Raw genomic sequence first — 12,698 nt, 5'->3', positions numbered from 1 at the left:
TGATCCAACCACAATGCTTCTCCATAGGATTGGCTGAGACTGACAAAGAGGCAGATCAGGGGCATAGCCAGCATGATTCAAACACAGCCCTGGCCAATCAGCATCTCCTCATAGAGATGGATGGCATCAATGAATCTCTATGAGGAAAGTTCAGTGTCTGCATGCAGAGGGAGGAGATACTGAATCACAGGATGCTTGTGCACAGCAGATCTGAGTGGATGGCATCAACTCAGAAGTCCCTCTGGTTCACTCTGAGTGACTGCAACTGGAGGTGTTCCTAGCTTTCAATGTTAACACTGTATTTTCTCAGAAAATACAGTGTTTACATGAGAAAGGCTGCAGGGAGCTATAGTTCTCACCTGAACAACCTCATTAAGCTGAAGTTGTTCAGCTGACTATAGTGTCCCTTTAATAATTACCTGCACTTTCACTATTCCTGTGACCCAGTCTGTGCTGCTTTCTGTTGATAATTATCATTTTAACAGCAATATTTGTAGATAATAGATGAAAGGAACACACCTTAGTTGTTTTCATATGATATTATTTATTCAATCAGCACATATATGTAAAACACTGAGCTTCTCAAATTGTGAAAAAAAAATGAAATACATCTAAAAATATAAAACTGCATATAAAATACACATTGTATACATATGTTTATACGTTCAAACCAATGCAAATTTTATCAAAAAGTATTAAAATTCTAAAACATGAAAATTTTCTAAATATTCCAAGCATGACAGTTTCCTCGTGACGGTTATCATGTTCTTCAAATGTTACTTTTTGGACAAGATTAAAAAAAAATGCTTTGAGAAAATTGCTATATTTGTGTAGATAAATGGATTAAATAGCGTGGTGATGATGATAGGTTTGTAATGTTAAGAATGTGTTAATATCCATTTTGTTTTTATTATTTATTTATGTGTTTTTTGTTTTTTTTAATTAGTTCACAGGCCTGATCTTCATTTCTGAATGTTTGTAGGAGTAATAATATCCTTTGCTGGAGTTCCAGTTGATTCCATCTGCAAAGGTGGCGTGTTGCCCCAATAGGTAGCGCCCATTCAGATTGGAAACATGGCAGGCGTTGTACCACCAGGCTCCTTTGTATATTTCTGCACAGTTTGATGAAGAAGAGTCCTTGTCTTTGGTGGAAAATTTGATATTATTATGATCTGTCAGAGAATCGCCTAAAAAAAGATGAAACGGACACAAGAGCAGTCACCTTCTATTCTAAACATTTGTATAAGTAGAAAGAGACGCCCATGACGTCTTTAATCCAGAAAGCCTACTCCTCTTACTGTGCAATGAGTCATTATGATGGATACGATGCAAACCATTAAGGGGACATTAAACAGCAAATTAAAAAAAAAAAACCACTGTTTAGTAAATATACCCCAAGAAAACATGCAAGCATGTAATTATGCAATTCTTCATTGGGGGTATATCTTAAAACAGGTTACAAGAGCTGCAAAACATGAAGCCTTTGTAAGTCCTCCCCCTCTGACCTCGCCTAGACTTCCTGTGGCTGTCCAATCACAGACTTCCCAATTCAACTTAATGAGAAGTCTTTGCAAGGCAGGTTCTCTGGGCAATTGCTGCGTTGTAAGTTTAGCTTCACTGAGCTAACCAAACCAGGAAGTAACAGGTCCGGTTGTCTGAGTGACAGTCAGGAGGGCTGTAGCCAGGTTAATTTATAACATTTGCAATTTCCATTTAAATCAGCACTTTTTGTAAAATGAAAAAGAGGACACTCTTCACACTTAAAGCATTTCAGCAAGCCAGGGGTATACCTAGAGCATTTGGCACCCGGGGCGGACCCTTTGTTTGGCACCCCCTTAACATTAAGTGCATACCCCCCTTAATTAAAAAAAAAAACCTGCACCCCCTTAACATAAAGTGCATACCCACTCCTTAATTAAAAAAGAACCCTGCACCCCCAGCCCCTTCACATGAAATTCTTTACTCACATTTGATGGTGCCTGAGCGCTGACCTGCTCTGCCTCACGTCAATCAGATCCTTCCGCTCATGAAGATTCGTGAAGGCTGACAGGCGGCACGTTGCGCGATGCGGCAACACTTCTCACCCTGCTCCTCCATATTACTGCAGTCAGTGCAGTGTAGTGCAGCCAGCCGCAAAGGCGCTGCGGCCCGCACTATAAGAATTGATGGGGGGTGACTCATGACACTGGCAGTCATGGCACCTCCCTAGTGAGTGGCACCCAGGGTGGGCCACCCACTCCCCCACCCCCCGTTTAGTACGCCGCTGCAGCAAGCCAAGTGCATTAGGGGTGCGGAGTGTCACTTGACAAAAGCAAGCCACCTCACCTGCATTGCCATCCTTGAACGCTCCAAGTACCAGCTTGTATTGTTCCGACTCTCCCAAGATTTGAAACGAAGAATATGTGGCGTAATATCTAGTATTTTCAAAGTCCATTAGATCAATAAGCAGTTCCCATTTACCTGTGATTAGAAGGAGGGGATAATTAATTGTGGGAAATGTGTTTTTAGATTAATTAAAACAATTTCATAAAAATGTGACCTTCTTCTACTAATGTTATTAACTTCCAATTTTTATTTATATTTGCAATACATCCCTACGCATTGCATTGTGTTATTTGGTTTGAGAGCTGATTATTAATCTTTTAAAGGACAACTGTCAAACTTCCATTTATCATGTATTACAGTTAATAAAATGTAATTTTTTTTTTATTATTATATATAAATTTATTTTTAAAAATGGCAATGTTTATTTAACTGAGCGGCCATGTTGGATCCGAATCTACTGTCATCTGACCAACTGCTGCTCAACCTAACCTACTGGTGCTATGATTTCTCTGTGTGAACCTGCAACACCAAATAAGTTAGGTTGAGCAGCAGCTGGTCAGATGAGGGTAGAGTCTGACCCAACATGGCTGCTCAACCACATAAAAGTTGACTTCTTAAAAATAAATTTCCATAATTTCAAAAAACCCATTGTTTCATTGTAAATATAATATGTTAAAAAACACCAAAAATGTAAATGTGATGACAGTTATCTTCTAAATAACCTAGAAAAAGTTACTTTTTTCCCTTCAATACAACTCTAAAAGTTCTATGTATTGATATATTAATCATTTCACTTTCACCAAGTTTTGAAAGCAGTTATATTTTTTAAATGTAGACTATGTAAGGAAAAAAATAAAAACTCACCCCTGCCTTTTGTAAATGACAGGACCCTTCAGTCATATTCATGTACCTTGGGTCGAACATAATGGTGGAACTACCACCACTGGAGCTCAGTCACTCGGGGGACCCTATCAGGTATCTCAAGCACTTGAGGCCACCCGATGGATATTGTGCAACTCATTGAGAGCGCAACTGGACCTCTATTCAGCAAGTAGTATTGGTAGCCTGGGAGGAAGTGACAGCAGGTAACTTCCTCCAGATATAGAGAGCACCACGTGTAAGGGAGAGGAGGCACAGGCAATCGGGGGAGAGAAAGAAGGAATAAGCTGCTGCAGACCACACACACCCATCAACCTCAGCCAACAGCACCGCAAGCAAGCTACCCTCCTGTAGACAAAATATATGCTAACAGGAGGGTTGCTGCAAATATAAAAATTATGTTGTGTCTGTACATGTGTGTCAAGGTGTGTGTATCTGTGTGTGTATCTGTGTATGTATCTGTTTGTCAAGGTCTGTGTATTTATCACAGTGTGTGTATGTGCCAAGCTGTGTGTGTGTGTTTATGTGTCAGTGTGTGTATGTCTCTTTGTCAAGGTCTGTGTATTTGTGTCAGTGTGTGTATATGTCATGTGTCGAGGTGTGTGTGTGTATGTGCCAAGCTGAGTGCATGTGTCAGTGTGTGTATCTGTGTGTCTGTGTGTATGTGTCATTGTGTATATGAATGTGTTTGTCTGTGTCAGTGTGTTTATATGTGTATATTTGTGTGTTAATCTGTATTTATATATGAGTGTGTGCATGTATGTGTGTGGCAGTGTGCATGCAAACATCCCAGCAATCAAACACGTACACAATATGCAAACACATTCCTGGATTTAAACTCCAAAATTATATACAAACACACCCCTTCACTCATGCACTGATACTAAACCCAAATGTACATCATTTAAAAAACAACACTACATCCAAACACACCACAGCATTCAAACATGAACACTACACACAATTACACCACTGCATTCCAATGGCAACAGCACATACAAATACACCCCTACATACATACACATACTCTATACAAGAAAATGCTTTAATTCAAACACACATCTCAGATACAACCCTGCAAGGATGGGCAAATGGTAGATCCCCAGCTGGCATAACATCATGGGAGTTGTATGACAGATATGGATCTATCCTTTCGCCAGTTTTGCGCTAGAGGGAGACCCAAAAACACTTCTTCCACCAGGGCCTTCTCTGCATTAGTTCCTCCACTGGTGGAACATTTTTGAAAACTGACATCTGACAGTCACAGAAGCAGCGAAGACCATAGAGAATCATTGTTGGTGATTGTTGTCCTTTAAGCAAATCCAAGACATAGGAGTTTAAAAGACATTTGTTTGTGTAAAGGGTCACGTGTGCCTGAAATGTGACAACCTGCCTCCACAAAATAAAAGTGTATTATCACTTTACTCAACCTGTTCATAAAATTTACAATGTTGCCGACTTCCTAAAAGACCGTGTAATGCTGAATTACTAATAGCTCTGTATTTTAGCAGAAGATGTACATTCTGTATACCAGATGAAATGGTCGAATTGGTATATCTGGGGAATATCATTACCTGATGACGTTAACATGTGAACAATATCATTTCCCAACCAGAAATCTCCGAGGCGACTGCCAAACCCCATCTTGTACGATTTCCAGTCACGGAAGAAATCCACTCCTCCATCCCAACGTCTCTGAAAAACCTACACCGACCAAAAGGAGACATTCAATTACTCCATCTTTACTGGATGGCTGGGGATTGAGTCATGAGGTCTGGGCCCTTAGAAGGACAAATTTTTGTCTTGCTCCATTCATGTAAGTACAAACTAAATATGAATAGAACCATCTGTAACAACTACTGCACACAGAACATTAGCAGAATGAGGATTCGGAGCATCACCATTGATTGAGATCCGACGGTATTCTAAATAATGCCCAGTCTGCCATTTTACCAATTCACCCACGTCATTCTCATATTCATTATTTATCTGAGATTCTCCATCATTACATCTTTGTATCAATTTCTTTAATATTATATCATCCACCTTGTTGCTGTCACATTACGAGTCAACAGAGCTTTCTCTGTGGTTTAAAGTCCATTATACACATTTAAAGTAAGCTGTATTCTATTTGAGATGTGTTTCTGTGTTAATCTGTTAAAGGACCACTATAGGCACCCAGACCACTTCAGCTCAATGAAGTAGTCTGGGTGCCAGGTCAATCTAGGGTTAACCCTGCCTGCTGTAAACATAGCAGTTTCTGAGAAACTGATTTTCACAGTGAGAAGACGCGTCCATTGGAAAGCATTGAGAAATGCCTTCCCATGGACTGATTGAATGCATGCACGGCTCTTGTCGCGCATTCAGCGGATGACGTCGGAAGAGGGACGAGAGTCCCCAGCGCCGAGGGAGCCCGGTGCTGGAGAAAGGCAAGTGTTCAACCCCTTTCTCCCCCTAGAGTCCGGCGGGAGGGGGACCCTAAGGGTGGGGGGGGGGGGACCCAAAGATCCTATTAAGCCAGGAAAACAAGTTTGTTTTCCTGGCACTATAGTGGTCCTTTAAGATCTGCATATAAATCAATGCCTTATTATAATACTTATGGAAAATATTATACCTCCGTAAGAACAAGCCTTAAGATCATGCTCTATGAATACTGTAGCGTTACAGTATCCTGGAGCTAGATGGAGGATTAAACACTGTATTCATGATTCTGTGCCCTGTACTTACTATCCATCCACCTCCATCAGTATGCATGTCACACAGCACCTTGAGTGGGGTCTCGCCATCTGGATATATTGTATACCAGTCACTTAGTACCGCCCCCTGTTCCTGAAGCTCCTTACAGTTCCGGGCAGCTGAGAACAAGAGATGAATTGGAACAAACAGAAGATACGTTAACGTTCTTCAGCAAGCATTAAGTGGCATATATTTTCTGGTTTTCTTTCTGTTTATTCACTAAGCAGTGATTTGTTGTGAGTTGACTTTTCAAAAACCATAACCAAAAAAAAACTATTTTCCAATGTGGATCCTCTGAAATACATTTTGCAAGATGTTTGTTAAAACTATAATCGATCTTTTTCCTGGCAACCCAGGTATTAGTGGAACTGGTTTCATTGTGTGTGTGAATGATGCAAAACAGAAAAGTGATACATTCTCAAAAAAGGCCAGCGGAATCCTTACAAATAACTAGACGTGTGCATTCATTTTTTATTGAATTGAAAAATGTACGAAAATTCTGTTCGTTATTCATTTAGTCTGAAACCAAATACCGGTCGAACTATTAGCAAATTATCGAATGAACAAATGGGCTTGTGAATTAATTTTATTCAGTGCCATCTATTCATTGCTTGGACAACTCCTGCTGTTATTAATGAAACAATATCCCTTCCCATAGAGATAAATGGTCATCCAAAAATTCATTAAACAAAAATTCTATATTCTATTGAATTTTGGGTGAACCGAGTAGATATGCAAACAGATTACAGCTGAACAAATTAAGTGCTTGTTATAGTTGATAAGTCTTAGACTTTTTTTTTTTTACTTTGGCATTTTTACACCTCAGTTACAATAAGCGACCATAACTGTATTCTTCCAAATAAAAGCCGCGCTCTGTTACTGTAATTGATGTCATGTGTCTAAACCTTGCCAACTCACCATACAATGAATCGTTTCCTTTAGCCGCTTCTCCTTTCTCTCCTATTGAATGATAATACAGGTAATTTCATGGTCAATCTTTGGACCAATTGGCATAACATTTTGTAGAAACAGTGCTTCCTGTAGTTCGTGCAGTCTGGGATACAACACTCTAAAACAGGACAATTTCTGGGTATATTCATTATTCAGTTGAACCAGCAAGTTGCATAACTCAACATTTCAATGGACTAAGAGGGACAATTAGGGGTGTGAGTGGGTGTGTGACAAGGAGGCTGTTCTGGGTGTGAGTTGGGGTGTGGTTATGGATGAGGCTTTTCTAATAAATTTGAAGTGACTGACTAATGACAATTTATACAAGTAAATGTAATTTATAACAAAAACAATGTATCTTACCTACAAAGACTTACTTCTAAACACATTTATCGTAGTTTAAGGACACATTACTGGGAGTATTATTACTGTGGAGCTCTGTTATACACTCAGACACATTACTGGGAGTATTATTGCTGTGGAGCTCTGTTATACACTCAGTCACATTACTGGGAGTATTATTGCTGTGGAGCTCTGTTATACACACAGACACATTACTGGGAGTATTATTGCTGTGGAGCTCTGTTATACACTCAGACACATTACTGGGAGTATTATTGCTGTGGAGCTCTGTTATACACTCAGACACATTACTGGGAGTATTATTGCTGTGGAGCTCTGTTATACACTCAGACACATTACTGGGAGTATTATTGCTGTGGAGCTCTGTTATACACACAGACACATTACTGGGAGTATTATTGCTGTGGAGCTCTGTTATACACTCAGACACATTACTGGGAGTATTATTGCTGTGGAGCTCTGTTATACACACAGACACATTACTGGGAGTATTATTGCTGTGGGGATCTGTTATACACTCAGACACATTACTGGGAGTATTATTGCTGTGGAGCTCTGTTATACACACAGACACACCAACAATATGGAGCTCCTAAAAAAGAGGGCGATTAGGAGAGAAAAGGACAGATGGATTTAGACCCAGAATAGGGACCGTGCCTCCTTCAGATGTATGAATTTTAACCACCATAATGTATGATATGTTTCTTGGAGACATAGCTGTAGATTATTTTATTATATTGACCTTGGGAGTAATAAAATCACTGGTAGGATGGTCAATTTATGAAACATAAATTAGTAAACCAATCCCCTCTCCCTCCTTTCCCCCTTTCATCCATCTCTCTTTCCTGTCACTTCTGTGCTTTGTTCTTAATGTCTTTTTTCTTTTCTTACTTGGTTTTGAGGGTCTGGTTAAAATCTTTACTGTATCGTTTCACATGGTGGGACACTTCATAATGTGAGACTCTGGCTGTGTGTACAACCTGACTAAATGAACATTTATAGGAAAAAAAAAAAACCTTGGAAAGACTTACCCCTTTCACCTTGAATTCCTTTTTCTCCAGCATCGCCTGTATGAAAAAAGCAAATTCTGACATGAACATGTTTTTTTTTTTTTAACAATGAACTTTTTCCCCAACATGAATCTCTTTTCTTTGTCCCACAGACGGAACTCCGAATCCCCAAACAAATGAAACTGTTTTGCTTGTTTCACGATCAGAGTTGTGGAATTCTGATCACCCTCCATTCGCCCGAAATTCGATGAATCGCGATTCCTTTTGAAACTGAATGCACAAGTCTGAACAAAACATCAAACTGCCAAAAACACTGCACAACCTCTGGAAAAGGAAAAGTATCTGGTATCAGATCACCCTCCATTTGCTACAGGTAGTAATCTTTAGATTTGATACAGATGTGTCACAAAATTATGTAATACTTAAAGGAATACTGTAGTCACCAGTAGCACTGCAGTTTAATGCAGTGGTTCTGGTGTCTTGAGCCTGTCTGTGCAGTCTTAGCAGAGATCTCAGAGATAAGACAGTGTTTACATTATTGCCTAGGAACACTTCTCATGGCAGTCACTCAGACGTCCACTAGAGGAGCTTTATTGGAGAAAAAAAATAAGTAAACTCACGGGGCCGTTCACTTAAATAGCCACACCAGCACTATAATGTTCCTTTAACTATTAATATTTCACCTTTTATCCTAACACTTATTTACCAATTACTAAACCATTTTCTCAGCCATTGAATCTCTCTAATGAATTAGCAGATTTCCCAGGTGTCCCACATCAGTGGAGGCTCCTTGTATACTCTCTATAGCCCAAGTGGACAGGATGATACAAAATCCAGACAGATCATGTGCTCTTAGGGAATGGGATATTTATCACCCACCTTTCGGTCCTTGAACCCCGACTTGTCCTGGAAGCCCATCTTTACCTAAAAAATTATAAACAAAGTTTGTAAATCGCCAGCAGAAACATACAACAGATCTTACACACGTATGAGTTGAGTATTTTAGTTGTCCACTGTGTTTTATTATTCATTGAAGCTCTGATTAATAACGTACTGAAGATTTCTACAGAGTGACCTTGACTGGTCACCATAGAGAGATGTTCTAAATTATTGTCTTAAGGGTCTCGTGCTTTTATTGATATATTGGGGAAACATTTCTCAAAGCATTCTGTTCTTAAAAAAAAAAAAAAAAAAAAAAAAGGCTTTTATATTACTATAAGTGGGGCAGTCACTTTGGAAAACAGTAGATGCATTATATTTGTTACTTATCCCCTTCCACACTTTTGCACCACCTTTTAGAACAGAACAATTGGATACATCTCGCCCTCTATGTGAGTTTTACTCACCTCTCTCGCCCGCCGAACCAGTGTCTCCTTTTGGCCCGGGGGTTCCTGGGAAACCATTACATCCTCTGAGAATGGTCAGCTTATCAGTGTCACCAATCCCAATAACTTTCACTTCTGTAAAGAAATGCGAGAGATGAAAGCACCCCAGGTGTTCGGATCAAAAAACTGAAATATTAGGAGCAGTGAATTCTAACACTGGTGACAGATGTATTCTATACGAGCTAGAGAATAAAATATATGTGAATATACATCAGTTTAAAATGAATATGTGATACTAACTTAAAAAAAAAAAACCTATTTCTTTGCACAGGTCTCATTGCACAATTTTCTGATGTATCCCAAAGGTCAAGCATTTATCACAGCAGTTTTAAAGGCTGCTCCTATGTTAGCTCCCTATGCAGGAACTGAAATTGGAGCAGGTTAAGATGTACAGTAATCCTTATTTGATGCAATATTTACCAAATATATTGGAAACACAAATAATGCTAATGCCAGTCTTGCACCTTGTTCTGGGAACATGCAGAGAGTCAGACCAGATAGGTGTTTTATTTCCTCATTGCCGGGTTTATTAATTTTAATACAGTCCATTATAGTCAATGAATGAGAACATGCAAGTAGAACATAATATCTTGCTTCCTTTTATATCCTGTAATCAATATCCCATAATCAATTTTACGTATTACGATGACATCGTGCATCAGTACCTAGGTATGACTTCAGTGTCATGAGTTAAATGTGCTTTTGCCAAATAGGACCTTTAATGTAATGGTCCAAGTCATGAACACTCGTCTCACACCTTGTATCTTGTTGACCTATTCAGTACACTGTTTGAAATCACTAACAATGACTTTTGAAACATTTTAGAACACCTGCTCCATGCCAAGCAGACCAAGACTAGCCAAACTCCCGGTGGGCCTCGAAGGTCAAGGGCTGTGGCCGACAGGGGAGATCAGAAGATCTATCCAAGCCCCGCCTTGATGCACCATCACGGGCCTATGAGGGAGATCAGAAATCTCATTCACTATCCCAAAGGCACTTAAATAAAGAAAAAATGGAAGGAGGGCCACCAGGGTTTACAAAGCACCCCCTCCCCTTCCTTTGCCAAAAGGTAAGAATATAAAGTTTATGTATTTAATTAAAAAAGAAAAATATATATATATATATAGAGATATATATGCTCCCATCTGCCCCACCACGCAAAGTATATATGTCTTACCCCCCAACACATTTATATATTGCACCCCACACACACACTGCAGTTCACACACACACACACACACACGCATACAGTACAGCCCCTATGAACACACTGGCTACAGCCTCTATTAACATGATGCCCCCTATACACACACACTCTCACTCTATCCAGTCCATTGTTACACATATTACATCACAAACAAAACACAATTAAACCAATCTATTTACAAAAAAAACACCCCACCACATCAGCTCACAGTCTGGCCCTGATGTCAAACCTTGGCAAGCATTCCTAAAATGATCAAAATACAATATATACAATATGGAGCAAGCAACACAAAATTGTTTCTTGTATTCTAATGTTCTATATAATTTTCTATATCAAATGTTGGAAAGAAACACATTTAGTAATGACATTTTCTTTCTAAAAAAATTTTAAGCTAATGAAATTAACCCCTTAAGGACACATGACGTGTGTGACATGTCATGATTCCCTTTTATTACAGAAGTTTGGTCCTTAAGGGGTTAAATAAAAAATAGTAATTATATGCCCCCTGTCGTGCCATAATGCACATAAACATACATTCATTTTAAACATTAAATTGCAATCAACAAATGATCATGATCTGTGTATAAACATTGTTTCTGGCAGTTTAGCTGTAAGATTAAATAAAATTACACTACACGGTATCATCAAATAATATATTAGCAAAACAATAATGTCAACCTCATATTTTCCAATTGAGATGCTATTTCTATGAAAATGAAAATCTAAACAGACAAAGGTAGAATTCCACTGTTGGTGGAGGGTTTCAACACATTACTGCCTGTCTAATGAAATGTCTTTAAAGATTCCATGCAGTACTTATCCATTCTTCTATCCTGTGACCTAAGAAGTCTGGGGTCGCTTTAAATGATACACATTCTTTCACACGATAATTTGCTCAAAGTAAGTGACTTACCTGGGCATGCTTCTTCAGCAGTGCCAAGCACGCTCTGTAACCAGAATATTGCAAGTACGATTGCCCAAACGAAGACAATGCGGGTCATTATGGTCTTGTCCACAGTTCTTGTCTACTGAGCAGAAAATGTTTGAGTAAAATAAGAAAAGTAAAAAATGCCATCGTATACAAACACCTCCCATTTATTGTGTAATCTCGAATTGGCTGTGAGACTCTCATTACACAATACATTGTGCAAACAAGTACTTTATCAGGAATCACCTCCTTAAAATATTTCCCCAATTCAACGGCTTAATGGAATCTTAACAGCAAATAAGACAAACTGTTGCCAGGAAGAAGAGGTTAATGGGACTCCTAAATATTTGCAATTTAGAAGAGTTGGAACATAAAAACACAATGTGGGGCAGCCTCGGGAGTTCAGGAAAGCAGTATAATTTGACATTAAGAGCGTAAAGTGTCCTGTGGGGCAACTAAATGTGATAAGAGGGTATAAGCGACATATTTAAGGAATGGAAACTAACCAACATAGACTTCTTGAAGTGTTGAGGTTTAAGGAATCTGCTCTTAAATATAATTTATTTTGTAGGCCAACCCAACACATTATCACACCAACCTCTGTCCTCTTTCTTAATTTTATTTCGCATTGTATACCAACACTGCAATAACGGGAATATAATTAAAAAATTAATATAGTTACATACTATATTTAATATTGTACTGAGACAGCATGCCACAGACTTATCTATACTAGTGGGTTGGGGGTAATAAAATGTTTTTTTTTACCTTAAATACAAGACTAAATCTATCCCATGCTCCTCACTACAGGTGATCATATAACCCCCCAAAACATCTTGTCACCCCACTATAGCCCCTACCCCCACTATAGCCACTGTCACCCCATTATACCCCTAAAATCCCACTATAGCCCCTAT

At 39.0% G+C, this 12,698-nt stretch overlaps 1 protein-coding gene across 1 annotated transcript; it reads right to left on the bottom strand.

The window, feature by feature from the left end:
• Window positions 1–813: 813 nt before the first annotated feature.
• Window positions 814–11,917, bottom strand: LOC134572624 (ficolin-1-like). Its single transcript, XM_063431701.1, has 9 exons — window positions 11,767–11,917; window positions 9,608–9,721; window positions 9,141–9,185; window positions 8,283–8,318; window positions 6,859–6,900; window positions 5,932–6,059; window positions 4,779–4,908; window positions 2,326–2,460; window positions 814–1,187 (listed from the first exon to the last, which is right to left on the bottom strand). The coding sequence occupies exons 1-9, from the start codon at window positions 11,852–11,854 to the stop codon at window positions 943–945; spliced, it is 963 nt and encodes a 320-aa protein (XP_063287771.1). The 5' UTR covers window positions 11,855–11,917; the 3' UTR covers window positions 814–942.
• Window positions 11,918–12,698: the final 781 nt, after the last annotated feature.

This window comes from Pelobates fuscus, chromosome 9 (assembly GCF_036172605.1).
Source record: "Pelobates fuscus isolate aPelFus1 chromosome 9, aPelFus1.pri, whole genome shotgun sequence".
In the NCBI taxonomy this organism is placed as follows: Eukaryota; Metazoa; Chordata; class Amphibia; order Anura; family Pelobatidae; genus Pelobates; species Pelobates fuscus.
This window is presented reverse-complemented; position numbering and strand designations above follow the sequence as displayed.